Source organism: Taudactylus pleione, unplaced genomic scaffold (assembly GCF_031769625.1).
Source record: "Taudactylus pleione unplaced genomic scaffold, aTauple2 ptg000015l, whole genome shotgun sequence".
In the NCBI taxonomy this organism is placed as follows: Eukaryota; Metazoa; Chordata; class Amphibia; order Anura; family Myobatrachidae; genus Taudactylus; species Taudactylus pleione.
Window position 1 is genome coordinate 5,828,871 of NW_028284417.1, and position 16,400 is coordinate 5,845,270.

General features: G+C 45.0%; 1 protein-coding gene across 1 annotated transcript in view; it reads right to left on the reverse strand.

Moving 5' to 3' along the window:
- The window catches only part of LOC148542088 (cyclic GMP-AMP synthase-like), a 52,572-nt gene that overhangs the window by 14,285 nt on the left and 21,887 nt on the right, over nucleotides 1-16,400 (reverse strand). Inside the window, exon 3 of the mRNA XM_088470522.1 lies at nucleotides 4,796-5,044. Coding sequence (XP_088326648.1) covers nucleotides 4,796-5,044 — 249 coding nt within the window. The remainder of the gene's footprint in view (nucleotides 1-4,795; nucleotides 5,045-16,400) is intronic.

Here is a 16,400-nt window from a genome sequence, read left to right on the forward strand (position 1 = left end):
CGGGCCCGGCGAAGGTGTTGGCATCGGCAAGTGTATACACACTTGCCGATGCCAACCAGCAACTGGCGACGGCAGGGCCAAGCCATGATGCATTCAGCAGCATGGCATCGCTCACGATAACCCCAGATTGGGCTGCATGTACAGCCGACTGGGGTCATCATAAACGACCAGCAGGAGCGTGCACTGCTGGTCGTTTTTAGCATAAACACTAGCCGATATTTTTAAACAATTGAATGATAATGACAGGGGAGTATCTAGGGGTCTGAGCGCCCCTGGCAAGCTAAGGGACAGCACCCCCCCCCCCCACTCTCTTGCATTTTCCTCTACCACACAATAGGGTGGGTCGGCTTAAGAATGAACTCTGACTCCTCCCATCTCTACTTATGACTCTTCCTACTTCCAATCCTGAGCCCTCCCATTGTATTGTTATTTGTATAGTTTATATTTGATTAATTTTTTTGGTCTAACGCAACTCTTCACTTATATGTATAGTTAATTTTTTTTGTTGTTGCCTTCACCCCTTCTCTTATTTATAATTAATGATCCCCTATTACCCTTCACGTTCACTTACTGTAAATGTATGTGTGTGTGTTTCACCACACACACACATACATACATACATACACACACACATATATATCAAAAAGAACAAGCCCGTCACAATGAAGAAGATAACTGGCTGCGGTGCCCTCCTAGGATGACGGCCCATCCAAGCAGGCTTCAAGGTAAGTAAAAATCCTTTAATCCAACGTTTCGTATATGTATCCCTGAAGACGGGGGTTAACCCCGAAACGTCAGATTAAAGGATTTAGGGCTTCATTCAGAGGCGGCCGTACGGTCTACAACCGCACGGCCGCCTTGATGTTTGTCCAGTGCGCATGCGCACGAGGGAGCCGGCTCCTTCGTGCGCATGCGTGAGACCGCTACGACCGGCGCTGTCGGTCGTAGCGGGTCTCTTTCCAAAGGGGGCGAGCTGTCGATGTTGATTGACAGCTCACCCCGTTTGGGAGGCGGGCCGGGGGGGTGGCAGGCCAAACGGAGGCGTTCCCATGGGAACGCCTGCCATTTGGGGGAGGCCCCACTGACATCACTAGTGATGTCAATGGAGAGCTTCCAGCTCTGACAGAGCCAGAAGCTCTCCGGGGCTTACGACAAGTGAGACCCTACCCTAGTGTCTCGTCGTAAGCCCCGATGGTTGCGATGGTCTTGACCATCGCGACCATCACCCTTGTCGGTCGTTAGAACTGTGGGTGTTAACCCACAGCCTAATGACCATCATGGAGGCGGCCGTTCAGGATGCAAGCGGCCGCCCTGTTTCTGAACGACCGCTTGCATCCTACGACCGCCTCTGAATGAGGCCCTAAGTCTCTCTCTCTCTCTCCCCCTTGCCTCCTTTCTATCCTCTCCTCTGTCTTTATTCTGGAGGTGGGTCTTGGTTCTATTCTGATAGGACAGCCAGGGGCAAGCGCATGATTTTCAGGGGGGGGGGGGGGGAGATTTTGCATAATATATATACATACATACATACAAGCATACACACATGACATACTTACAAACACACACACAGCAAACATACACATGACATACTTACAAACACACACACAGCAAACATACACGACATACTTACAAACACACACACAGCATACACACATGACATAATTACAAACACACACAGCATCCATACACACACACATAATAAACATACACACATGACATACTTGCAAACACACACATAACATACACACATGACATACTTACAAACACACACAGCATACACACACATGACATAATTTCACACACACACACACACACAGCATACATACACACAGATAACATACACACATGACATACTTACACACACACACAGCATACATTCACACACACATAACATACACACATGACATACTTACAAACACACACACAGCTTACAAACACACACACACATAACATACGCACATTGACTTACTTACAAACACACACACAGCATACATACACACACACACACATAACATACACACATGACATACTTACAAAAACACACACAGCTTACAAACACCCCCCCCCCCCCTCCCGGCCAACATTAACAAGAGACTGACCTGATGACCTCTCAGTGCTGTGCCGCGCAGAACAGCTCCTCGATCCCTTGCACTGGGAGATGAGTCACCTCATGACGTCTCAAGCCAGTGCTTCACAGTGTACCATGCGGGAGCCGAGGGAGGCAGAGCTCACAGGCTCACAACAGGGTTGTGGATAGATCCCATTCCATAGATGTACCTACTGAAGGGGATCTATACACAACCCTCACAGTCACAGCAGTCAGGACAGCCGGGTGCGCCGCTGATATACACCGCAGTGGGCACCCGGCAAACAGAAATTGCAGCAGCGGCCGGGTCAGCATTCTCCACTCAGTGTGGCCACCCTACCTACCTATCCTTTGCAGCGGGTGCCCAGCTACCACACCAGTCTGTCCACAGCTGAGCGCATATATTGCTATGGTGGTACTTGCGGGTGTAGCCCCCTGGCAAGTGCCATCCTGGCCAAAGTATAGATACGCCCCTGGATAATGATATCGTTATCGTTCAGTCGTCCAAAATATTGGCTAGTGTGTATGCCCCTTAAGGGGGGTATTCAATTAATTTTTATAATAAATCTCAGGAGTATGACAGGGGAGGCTCTGCCTCCCCTGACTGCACGTCCCTGCCTATTTTGTTTGTATGTGTTTGTATAAGTGACTGTGTGTATATATAAGTGTGTGTATAAGTGGGTGGCTGTGTGTTTGTGTGGCTGTGACTGTATTTATGTATGTGTGTTTGTGACTGTAATTCATACAAAAACCGATGGCCGCTACCGGCCACCAGCAAGAGTAGGCAAGTCTCCCGGGATGGCCACCGCCCCGTGCGCCCGGGCAGTCTGGGGGACGATGATGTGATTCGCACTGAGCCATGTCATCATAGCCCCGCCCCTTGCCCAGAGGGAGCTTCCAGGATATCAGTAAGTATGCTGTATTTAAGTGTCTGTGTGACCCCCGTATGTGTGTGAGAACCCCAGAGGCAGCAGCAGGGAGAACTACATCTCCCATCAGCCACCTTGACTCCCAGCAGCCCCCTCCCCAGTGCAAAGATGAAGGGGAGATGACCGGGAGCCATGGAGTTCACCAGAGAGGTAAGTATATATATATTTATTTTTTCTCGCAGCCCCCTGGTATTCGGACTATAGATAGACAATTAAAAGGTCGACAATGTCTAGATAGACACCAGATGTTAGACAGGCACACTAAAGGTCGACATGGAAGAATATCGAAAGGTACAAATAGTTGACCGTGTTTTAAAGATCAACACGAAATGGGTGTCACACAAATGGTCGACACATTGCTTTTTTGTTTTGTTTTTTAGGGTTAGGGTTAGGCACTAGAAGGGACTGTGAGGGGTAAATTTACTAAGGTGAGAGTTTTTAGAAGTGGAGATGTTGCCCATAGCAACCAATCAGATTCTACTTAACATTTAACTAGCACCTTCTAGAAGATAATAGCTAGAAACTGATTGGTTGCTATGGGCAATATCTCCATTTCTAAAGACTCACTTTAGTAAATTTACCCCTTAGGGTCGGACACCTACCCTGATGGTTAGGCACCAAGGGGAAGGTTAGTGTGAAGATTAGGTGTAGAAAAAAAAAAATCACGTGTTGACCATTTGTGTGTCGACCATTTCCATGGCTACCTTTTGTCCCTGTCGACCGTTTGCCTGTATAACATCTGGTTTCTATCTAGACATTGTCTATCTAATTACTAATCAGTGCTGAAAACCCTGCGTGCATTTTTTAAAATTGAATACCGCGGGTATCGGGAGCGCGCATAGCCGTGGTAATTCAAAATTGGGCGCAAGGTCGGTTTGATTTTTGTGGACAAAACCTTGCTGCCAATTGAATATGCCCCTAAGCCAAGGAGCATATATTTACTAAAGATTGTTTTTCAAAGCTGACGATTCTTGGTGGCTTTGGGAGCTGGATTTACAAGGGCAATATTACTACATGCAAAACAAGTCTGATTTTGCATGTATTTCTATTGCCCTTTTTAAATTTGGAATAGATGGAGAAAAATTTTATTGGTATTTTCCTGTAGTATGCTGAGAAAAATACCTATCTATGCGGCCCATCAATAAGCTTGGTTTTATAACCTGAATTGCACCCGTCCTATCTCTGATGCCAGAGATCTGTCTGAGAACAGGAGTATATTACATATGCATAACAAATCAAACACCGTTATTTCAACAACATGACATAGAAGCACCCTCCACCCAGTTACATCCCTTCAGCCGCAAGTGCAGATGTGACTGAGTTGCATTGATGCGTTTGCTCTCGGCTACAGAGTGTAGCTCCTATATGGTCTCATGTCATCCATGCATGGCGGAGACTTTATCTCTGTTGTTAGGCAAGAAATATGAAACAGAACAATCAGACCAATATCACTGATATCACCTGGTGCAAAAGCACAGCACCGTGATTTTGGTCTATATTTTGTGCACTTATTGGTGTTTTCAGCCTTCACACTGAAAAAGAGCAGTGTGGTGTTGTCTGGTCATGCAGCCCAGGATTTGAGCTACTGTACTCAGGTTTCTGAGCCCTGGCCTTTTTTCATTGTGTTATACATATTGGAAGAAATCGAAGAAAAGATAAAACTACTTACATAATAAAATATATGTGTATAGAAACAAAAAAATTTCCAGTTAAAAAAAAAAAACTCAGTTAACATTGGAGTATTGTAGGGAACTCAGACAATCAAACTGATAAAAAATGTTACCTGTTTTATTTTCGTGTCCCAAGTTTGCTTGTTTAGGTACCATGTAGAATGGTTCTCTCCTATATTCTTGTTTCACCTTAGTGCCTAGCCAGCTATCGATCTTCATTCCGTCTCTTGTTGTATCAGGCCATGGCTGATTGAGCTTAAGGGCAAGAACCAGGTCCACTGATATAACTCCAGGATTTTTTTCAATGAGAAGAGTTACTGCAGGACTTGAACGATCTTTCTTCTTTAAATGTACGTGCAAACCTGGTATAACAATATATACATATATATGTATAGTTATGTCAGTGCAGCATAAACCTACACCATACATGCTACAAGCCACCACTTTGCCACTAGTAGTGTGTAGCACTTAGCACACTTAGGGCTCCATGTACTGTAGAGGTGAATGCATTTTATAAAAATAAAAAAAAAACTCAGATATAAAATAAGTGACAGGTAGGTAGCAGAATACAAATGACACAATTATGTGTGTATTCTGAGCTCACTTCTCTAATCTAATTAACTATATTATATCAACGTAGCTCTAATTAAGTTCGTTACTGGTAAACTGGGAGACTTGTGATTCATGACAACTCTCAAAGTAGTGCAGTATGCGTTGTCTATAGGTCTTATTTCCCACAGTATTGCCCCTTACCTTGGCTATTATGCCACCCCCCTCCAGCAACTCTCCCTGTGTCGCGCTGGGAGAATCTCACCTCCCCCTTGTGTCCTTCCACCAGCACCTGTATGCAGCCGCAGCCATGGGAAAACAGCGCTGTTGTAATTTTTAATAAGGCGCCGGTCGCCTAGCCAAACGTAACTCGTGGACCAGCAGCCAATTAGCAGTGGACCAGCAGCCAATTAGCAGTGGCTGCAGGTCTGCGAGTTCCTATTGGCTTGCGACCGGTGCCTGATTAAAAATGAAATCTGCGCTGTTCTTCAAGAGAGAAAAGTCACGCTTGTAAAAAACATAAAACATCTGATACATACATGAGAAGGAGATTTATACCCCTTTTACACCAGAGCAAAAACCTGGGTTTTTGCTGGGTCTACCTGGGTCGCAGCTCAGTGTAAAAGGGTCCCTGAAAAATAACCCAGGTCAAGTGACCCAGCAATCCAACCCAGGTAGCTACCAGGGTTGGAACCAGGATGGACCTGGGTAATGGTGCAGTGTAAATGGTGCAACCCGGGTTATCTGACCTGGGTCATGTGTAAAATGAGCTGATTGGTGGTTGTGGAGCATTCACCTCCCACTTTTTATGACCTCACAGGTTTAGAAGGGCAGAATTGAGTTCAGTGTGAACAGGGCTGACCTGGGAGTAACCCAGATCGTAGGTGCAGTGTTAATGGGTCTGACCTGGGTCTGACCAGGATTGGAACCATGTCCAATATTGGTGGAAAAGAGGTATAATTGATCATCCACCTCCGGTTGTTCCGTGCAAACTGGCCTTGGACACTTTGAGGAGGACACCATCTGGGGGAAGCAAGCCGTACTTCACCCTCAATTACATCTGTGATCTGCAGCACAGATGTTAAGCGGTGTGTTTGCACGGCACAACCGGAGGTGGATGATCAATTAATCTCCTTCTCTTGTATGTATCGGATGTTTTTATGTTTTTTACAAGCGTGACTTTTTCTACAAATGGATGTTTACTGATTGGAAGTTTTTTCAATTTCCAATTATTTATTTTATATTGTGGATTATTTTATCCGTTTGAATAAATTCTGTGATTATTCCATACACCTGTTGTGTATGCTATTAACTTTGGAATTACATTGGCCTTCATTTCATCTCATTTGGAAGTCGCAGTGCATTCAAGGTTAGGTCTAGACTAGAGAGCTCTAATGGACCTGTGACGTCACACCCACGTGACCCGGCATGAAAGGGGGAGGGGCAGGGATGCTAACGAGTGACCAACAGTGTCCCCTCGCGGGCTCGCCACGCTTCGGGCACGGTGGCTCGCTACGCTTGCCACAAATATTTATTCCCCCTCTATGCCCACTTGGATGGTACCACAGGAGCGGTCCAGCCCTCCTGCAGCGGTCACGTGTTTGATACGTCACAGAGGTCCATTCACCACATAGGATCTAGCATCAACCGTGCATTAGGATATAAAGAAACCCTGATGTGCATTCGAGATAGAATAAGAAAGTAAGTGTCTTTCTGAGAGGAAATAGTCTTTTATTGCACTACATTGTATCCAGATTAAAAGCACAAAGAAACCTTTTGATTCATGCGTGATAGAAATAGAATGTAAGTGTTTTTTCAGATGGGGGAATCTGTCTCTCATTACGTCGTATCCTGACTTAAGCTGGGCATACACGTGCAGATACAATGCCTGTGAGACCGACAGACATTTTATCTGGCAGCATGCCAGCCGCAGTTGTCCTCGGCATACACTGTGAAATTTCTCACAGTGTATCAGCCCAACATCGGTGCTCCGCCCCTGGGGAAGGAAACATTTCCCTGTTCCTTCCATGTGAAGGTACACAGAAAATGTCTGTCTGTCAGCCGGAGCAGGGCATACACAGTCAGATGCGACCGACAGTTTACCTGTTAAATATCGCATTGGACGGGCATGCTGGACAATCCGGCATGCCCGACACAGCAATATTTATCTCTTGGTAGTCCCGCTCACACGCTGCAATTATCAGGACGATCCGCGGATATCGACGGATCGCCCCGATAATTGTAGCGTGTATGGCCAGCTTTAGTCTCACAAAGATACCTTTACATGCACTCCTGCTGGAACACTAATGTAAGTGTGGTTCCAACTAATGTGAAAGGAAAGAGAAGTCTTATCCACAAAAAAAAAAGGAAAATTAGTATCTAGCACTGGTTACTCCTGTCAGTTTCATTTTGACTTAAAGATCATGCTGATCCTCCTGGAAGAGCCCAGCACTGCCCGAGCCAGGCTACAAGGAAGCTAGGGCTGGGCGGTGGCTATTGGTCCCAGCAGCCGCGGTTTGGAGGCTGGAACAATAAGTCCACCGCCAAGGCCCCGTTTTGTGCCTGCTGGACCTCTGGGTCTCTTTGGACCTTGGGGCCAAAAAGTAAAAAAAATAAAAAAATTGGCAAGATGCAGGGGGTTACTTGCTGGGCTGGTGGGCCCCCTAAGCCGCTGGGCACCAAGCGCAATACCTGCACCCTCTACAGTCACTTTTAGCATAGTATACAACATTATGGGCCTGATTCTTAGTCAGACGCAGTGGCGATGTGTGACACAATGGACTGATGTTTTTCATCTGTACATGGCGTCTGAGTTGCTCCGTTAATACATCTCAATGGTGTTCATACAGAGTCGCAGGACAAGTTCAAATGCAAACACAAAGAAGTGTATTAGAACTATGTTTAGGTTCCTGGACAGTTACAGGGGTTTGGATAATCAGATGCAAATGTAGCATAGTATAGGTTTGTTATTGGAGTAACACAGACGTGTTGCTGAAAGTGGTTACATACAGACAGAAATTACCAGAATGGAGCTACAGTTCTAGGATTTCACATAAAAATAGGCCCATCATATGGCAGATGACGACCAGCTGACCTAGCTGGCCACACTATCACCATAGATCATAAGTATAAAAATTGTATTTCTAATATATTTCACAAACTTATGGAATTTTTCTATTTTTATGTATTTAGGAAGACTGTGAGTCTGATAGTGTAGGAGTGTACATGCCCATGTAGCTCTGAACACACCCACACAGCACTGGATACAGCTCCTCACCTTCTCAGTATCAGTGACGTGCGGTGAGGTAAATGGCTGGGGAGGCACTGGCCAGTATCTTAGCCAGATTTACAGATACATATATGAACCCAAAAGTTCATGTGGGCATTATAAACCAGTGCCACTTACCTCTCTCCCATCCGGTCTCCGTCTCAGCACCCTTCCCCTGCAGTCCACCAATTCCATTCACCTGTCTCCTGGCTGGTGTCCGTCCTAGCGCAACACGGACACCCCTTCCCCCGAGGCCGCCACTGCTGCTGATGTGAAGCAACACATGAGGATCTACATGGAGCCCAGAGCCGCCGGAGGTAAGCAAGGAAGGAGACATGGCCAATAGGATCTGAATAGATCCCTCTGCTCTGGCTGTCTTGTAGATCTTCACAGGCTGCTGTATAAACAGAGTGCGTAGCATACCCTCAGCTTGTTCTGGGAGAAAGATCCAATGTGACAGCTGACCCTGAACCCTGAAGGAGAGAAGATGGGACGCTGCCTAAATAAGCTATTAGGTAAGTGTGTGTGTGTATATATATTGTGATAGAAGCACTGGAGAAGTCTGGGATGGCATATATGTGTGTCCCAGATTCCTTTCATATGTGTTTTAAAAAACCCCAGGAAAAGTCTGTTATGCCAAACAGACCAGAAGTGTTGGCTTTTGGTAAAAGCCGGATAATGGGTCCTGGGGGTGTGGATGTGAGAAGAGAGGGAGGGCTCCATCCACAGGCCATTCCAGGTGTTGGGCCTTTCAGTCTGAGAGCAGGCTGATTAGTAGTTGCACCTGGAAGTGGCTCAGATAAGCTGTTAGGTTTTGGTTCAGGGTCTCACATACCCTGGGGAGAGCAGACACTGAGGTTTGTTCAGAGATGCTGTGATATTTGAAAGTGCTGTCTTTGTGTTTTGTGGTAAGGCAGTGGACCCTGCCACTTGTAGAGAGGGAATACCCTGTCTAGTTAGCGCCCAGACGGGCTAGGATTTATTTTTATGTTTTGTTCATTTTGTTGTTTATACTGCACAATAAAACTGGTTCCGACCAGCTTGCATGAAAAGCCTGGACTGGTGTGCTGTTTCCTAGCTGCTGTGTGGTTGAGAATGCAGGCAGACACATGGAAAACTGCAGCAAGAGGAAAAGTTTTGCAAGAGACAGACGCCAATTTGTTGTTTGGATGTCAACCTCTGTTTTATGGAATCCATGAAGGTGGCATCAGTAAATGCTTAGAGAAGCCAGGAAATCTTAACTCGATTGGGAGTCACAGTATTTGTTCGCGCCCAAAAAGTCCACTGCTGGGAGTTCCAGGCAGAAAAGCCTCCACACTCGCAAAAGTATAATCTCGTCCATCTTACCACAAAATGGTTGCAGCCAGAGACTCTAACAGGAACACAGATCGTGGAAAGGATCATTATGGATCGATATCTGCGGCCTCTACCTGCAACTCTGCGCAAGTGGGTGAGGCATGCAGACCCTAAAACAGCAGACCAATTGATTGAACTGCTGGAGAGGTATGTGGCAGCTGAGGAACTGTTGCGTGTGCCCCACCGAGCCCCAATTCCACAACGGCGATCTCCCGTGATCACTGGTAAGACTGTTCCAGGGGAGAAGCGTGCTGGGCGGTGGAATGTACTTAAGACTGTGGGCTTGGAACCTGGAGGTAGGCCAGCCAGGCCAGGAAGGTTCCTACCCCATAATAGACTTGATAATAGTAAGATTCAATGTTTCCGGTGTGGTGGTTTGGGCCATATTGCTGCTAATTGTTCACTTTACTCTGAACCTATGCAATGTGATACTGCTTACGTCAATCACAGAGTGTCTTTCTTTGCACAGCCAGCCTGTACTGCTGACTGACAGGCTGAGACAGATAAGCAAATGTGTGTAGTTACTGTAGAAGGCAACTGGGTAGAGGCTCTGTTAGATTCTGGTAGCCTGGTTACACTTGTGAAACCTGAACTGGTGAACCCCTTGAAGCATAAGGGGAAAACTATTGGTGTGACCTGCATACATGGGGATACTCGCTATTATATTACTGCAGAGGTGAACATAGAAACACAATGTGGTTCCCCGATAGTCTCTGTGGGTTTAGTGCATGGCTTGATGTATGATGCAATATTGGGGAGAGACTTTGCTCACTTCTGGAAGTTGTGGGAAAGCTGATTTGTTATAGAAGTAAATAACCCCGACCCATTTGAGAAGGATACTAATGCAGTAACAGAGGGAGTTTCTTCAGTGTCTGAGATGTTCCCCTTTCTAGCATGATTGGCGAACCAGAGAATGCTGAGAATGATGGTGGCTCACCAAGTGATGTGCCTCCTATTGAAATGGGAAGTGTTATTGAGCCAGTTGATCATCTGCCTGATCTTGAAGTCAGAAAAGAGAACTTTGCCGTGGAGCAGTTAAATGATCCTACTCTGGTAAAAGCCAGGGAAAATGTAAAAGTGATTGATGGTAAATCCGTAGACCCTGATAGTCCATTGTCATATCCTCACATAGCAGTATGCCAGGATTTTTTGTATCAGGTGACTAAGAAAGGGGAAGATGTTGTGGAACAATTAATAGTTCCAAAGGCATTTAGAATAACCGTGTTAGACCTGGCTCATGTCACATAACTGCAGGTCACCTAGGGGTAGAAAAAAAACACTGAGTGAACTTTACAAAGGTTTTTCTGGCCTGGGGTCCATAAAGAGGTTTCTGACTATTGTGCATCCTGCCCTGAATGCCACTAACCTGCTCCAAGACCGTATTTTAAAACTACACTTGTCCCATTACCCATTATTGAGGTTCCATTTGAAAGAATAGCTATAGATTTGTTTGGACAGTTAATGAAGCCTGCCCGGGGCCATCAATATATTCTGGTGATAATGGATTACGCTACCAGGTACCCGGAAGCGATACCATTGCGCAATACGTCAACAAAGACCATTGCTAGAGAATTAGTCCATGCCTTTAGCAGGTTGGGAATACATAAGGAAATCCTGACTGACCAAGGTACCCCATTTATGTCCAAAATCATGAAAGAGTTATGCCACCTGTTTAAAATTGATCAGTTAAGAACTTCTGTGTATCACCCCCAAACCGATGGGTTAGTGGAGAGGTTTAACAAAACTTTAAAACTAGGGATGTGCAGGCTCGGATAGGTTCGAATTTGCACACCGAGTTCGGATTTTTCCCTCCAAACATCGGGTCTCAGAAAGAGGCAAAACGTCATCTTTCATGGACTTTTGTCATGTTTGTCCATGAAAGATGACATTTTGCCTCTTTCTGAGACCCGATGTTTGGAGGGAAAAATCTGAACTCGGCGTGCAAATTCGAACCTATAAGAGCCTGCACATCCCTATTTAAAACACATGCTAAGAAAAGTAGTGGACAAAGATGGTAGAGATTGGGATTACTTATTGCCTTCTTTGTTGTTGGCCATAAGAGAGGTTCCCCAATCCTCCACCGGGTTTTCACCTTTCGATTTGTTGTACGGGAGACACCCAAGGGGATTACTAGACATTGCCAAAGAGACATGGGAGGGGCAGTCCAGTCCGTATATAACTTATTGAGCATGTTTCCCAAATGCAGGAAAGAATTGCTGCTGCTGTGGTGCTGATAGTGAGAGAGCACTTAGAACGGGCCCAACAGGCACAGCAGAGGATGTACAAACCGCAATGCTCAGTTACGCATCTTTGCTCCTGGGAACAGAGTATTGGTGTTGGTTCCCACAGTAGAAAATAAGCTTTTGGCTAAGTGGCAAGGACCCTTTGAAATTCTAGAAAAAGTTGGGGAGGTTAATTATAAAGTTTACCAGCCTGAGAAAAGAAAGCCAGAGCAGATATACCATGTAAATCTTATAAAACCTTGGAAGGATAGAGCAGCTCTGTCAGCCATCCCAGCCCCTCTAGTAAACCAAGGGCCCTTGATTCCCGAAGTGACAGTAGCTAAAACTCTGTCGGTAGATCAACAGCAGAAAGTTAAAGAATTTCTTATCAGAAATAGGGTTTTGTTTTCAGATATACCAGGCAAAACCACAGTCATTAAACATGACATAATCACTGACCCAGGGGTTAAGATTAACCTAAAGCCCTATAGGTTACCAGAAGCCCAAAGAGAACCAGTATCTAAACAAATAAAAAAAAATTTGGAATTGGGTGTAATTGAAGACTCACATAGTGGGCTTCATTCAGAGGCGGCCGTACGGTCTACGACCGCACGGCCGCCTCGATGTTTGTCCAGTGCGCATGCGCACGAGGGAGCCGGCTCCTTCGTGCGCATGCATGAGACCCGCTACGACCGACAGCGCCGGTCTTATCGGGTCTCTTTCCAAAGGGGGCGAGCTGTCGATGTTGATTGGAAGGCGGGCCGGGGGGGTGGCAGGCCAAACGGAGGTGTTCCCATGGGAACGCCTGCCGTTTGGGGGAGGCCCCACTGACATCACTAGTGATGTCAGTGGAGAGCTTCCGGCTCTGACAGAGCCAGAAGCTCTCCGGGGCTTACGACAAGTGAGACCCTACCCTAGGGTCTCGTCGTAAGCCCCGATGGTCGCGATGGTCTTGACCATCGCGACCATCACCCTTGTCGGTTGTTAGAGCTGTGGGTGTTAACATGCAACAAGCAGGAGTGGTAATCAATGCTCCCCAAGAGATGAAGAAATCCTGGCTGCTGGCAATGAAAAGCCGATGTGTGCAGCCGTCAGCACTGTTAGGCAATGATCCTCAAATGAATGAATAGCAGCGGTAGTGCCTTATGCGTTTCCTCGTGGCTCCTCCCACGGCTTCGTCAGAGGGATATACCGCTCACTCCACACACTGTACTTTAAATAGAGCTGCCAATCAACCTAATTTGTGACAGCTGAATCCAATAAGTCCATTTGTATCCAAATGTAATAGATAAAAAAGTGTGTCTAGTCACAATTCAACACATTAAAATACATGAAAATATACATACATAATTTATATAGAAGGCAATCTATTATAAAACATGGTTAGAAAGAGCTTATAAATAGTTTATTACAAAAGAAGACTGAATTGACTATAATCAAATATATCTTTAATAAATATAGAAATAATCCCAATCCATTAAATTAACTGTTTAAAACAACAAATAAATAAAATAAGATATATGTATAAATTATGAAAGAACAATAAGGGCTATGAAAAAGTAAATAAAAATTGTTAAAACTAGATGATATAATAGTATCCTTTAGCGAAGCTGTATCACCAATCCCATTCACAGGATAGAATTAAGTTCTAGTCCCTCGTTGAGACCTTCAGGATATAGGAAACCTAATCTGAACATCCACAATACCTCTTGTTTGCAAAGTTTTTAAAATTTCGAACCCCCCTGACATTGTATGCAATAGTTTCTAAACCAACCAATTTTAAACAATCAGGTATTGCCCCATGTATTTCACTAAAATGTCGTGAAACACTGTGTTTTAAATATTTATTAATGATGTTTCGACGATGCTCCATAAAGCGAAGCTTGAGGGACCTGGTCATTCGACCAACATATATGAAATTGCAATCGCATTTCAACATATAAATGGTAAACTTGGAATCGCAGTTGATGTATGTGTCTATTTCATACATCCTATCTTCACCAATACAATATATAGTTTTAGTATTGTTAGAAACATGACGACAGGTAGTGCACCTAGATTTCCCACATTTGAAAAAACCCTTAGGTCTGTTTTGTAACCAAGTTTTTGTTGTTGTTGTAGCTGTATTACAATCTTCTAAGGGTTTGAGAAAGCTAAGTGCCAATAATGTTTTTAAAGACTTATTCTTTTTATAAATTACCACAGGTTTCTTTGGAATACATGTCTTTAAAATAACATCATGTTTCAAAATCTCCTAGTTCTTGTTGATAATTTTCTTTATCTCACAAGAAAGGCTGTTATATTTGGAGATAAAGGCCAGGTCTCTATGAGCCTGGTTATCTCCAGTAGGATTGTTCTTATATCTCTTGTTGGTTGTATAGGTGTTCTGTAAATGGGAAGATCTATCCATGGTTCTAACATCTCTTAGAGCTTTATCCAAAAGATGTTCTGGATAACCTCACTCTCTAAAAGAGGCCAAAAGGGTGGCAGCCTGAGTGTCAAAAGTTTCTAATTGGGAACCTTCTTAGAGATTACTGGGTATTATAGGAGATTTATACCCAATTTTGCCACCATTGCAGTCCCACTGACTGACCTTACCAAAGGCAATCAGAAAGTCATGGTTAAATGGAGTCCTGAAGCAGAGAAGGCTTTCCAGGAGTTAAAAATTGCATTGTGTACTCAACCAGTTCTGATGACCCCTGATTTTGACAGGGAGTTTGTTGTGAAAACTGATGCATCAGATGTAGGCATAGGAGTGGTCCTGTCCCAGAGTAAAGAAGGTGAAGAACACCCTATTTTTTACTTAAGCAGGAAATTGAATGTGCATGAGAGAAATTATGCTACGGTCGAGGAAGAAGCGTTGTCCATAAAGTGGGCATTAGAAACTCTCAGGTACTACTTGATGGGAAGGACCATGCCCCTTTGAAATGGATGTCAGAGAACAAAGAGAGCAATGGGAGCAGTGGGAGAATAACAAGGTGGTTCTTGGCATTGCAAAACTTGAAGTTTTCAGTCGATCACAGGCCAGGAAGCCAGCTGGACAATGCAGATGCATTGTCGCGTGTTTATTGTTTGGGGGTTGCAGTTGTTCCGCCCCACAGGTCGAAACAAAGGTGGGGGATATGTGATAGAAGCACTGGAGAAGTCTGGGATGGCATATATGTGTGTCCCAGATTCCTTTCATATGTGTTTTAAAACCCCCCAGAAAAAGTCTGTTATGCCAAACAGACCAGAAGTGTTGGCTTTTGGTAAAAGCCGGATAATGGGTCCTGGGGGTGTGGATGTGAGAAGAGAGGGAGGGCTCCATCCACAGGCCATTCCAGGTGTTGGGCCTTTCAGTCTGAGAGCAGGCTGATTAGTAGTTGCACCTGGAAGTGGCTCAGATAAGCTGTTAGGTTTTGGTTCAGGGTCTCACATACCCTGGGGAGAGCAGACACTGAGGTTTGTTCAGAGAAGCTGTGATATTTGAAAGTGCTGTGTTTGTGTTTTGTGGTAAGGCAGTAGGCCCTGCCACTTGTAGAGAGGGAATAACCTGTCTAGTTAGCGCCTAGACGGGCTAGGATTTATTTTTATGTTTTGTTATTTTGTCGTTTATATTGCACAATAAAACTGGATCCGACCAGCTTGCACGAAAACCCTGGACTGGTGTGCTGTTTCCTGGCTGCAGTGTGTAAGGAGGTGTCCATCTACCCCTGGAGAGGGACCCCTTAACCCGACTATATCACTAACTATATATATATTATGCACAATTTTCCAAGTGGTCCGGCACTCGGTATAATGTACCTACCTAGCTGGTCTAGGTGCTCTTCCCGTTGGTGAATGGTATGTTCACTTTTGGTGAATGGTATGTTCACTTTTCATTGTCTATCCATGTCTTGATAAAGGAGTTTATATCACCCTAACCCTCCCTGGGGGGTGCCTAACCCTAAGTCCCCCCCGGGTGCCCTAAACCTAACCCTCCCCCTGTGGCTGTCCACTCGCGGCGCCCCCTGCATCCCTTCGATGAGATTCTTTTTACAGCATCTGTTCTGGTAACACCATCATACGGAATACCATACCAAGCAGTACTGACTTCATGTTATCTCTGGCCATGTCCCATTATTAGGCTGATGCATGTTATTAAATGTTTTCTCCAGCAAAAGGGCTTTTCGCCTGTTGATAAGGGATTTTATGCTGATCAAATGGGCAAGTACTGTGTGCTTGCCCCCTGTACTGCGTGCTTGCCCTAAAATATGCCCGACAGACCCTGGTCCTTACATTGATTTCATGACCTGAAGATGAAGTATCACATCCTATTCATGTTAATAATTATGTGTTGCATGC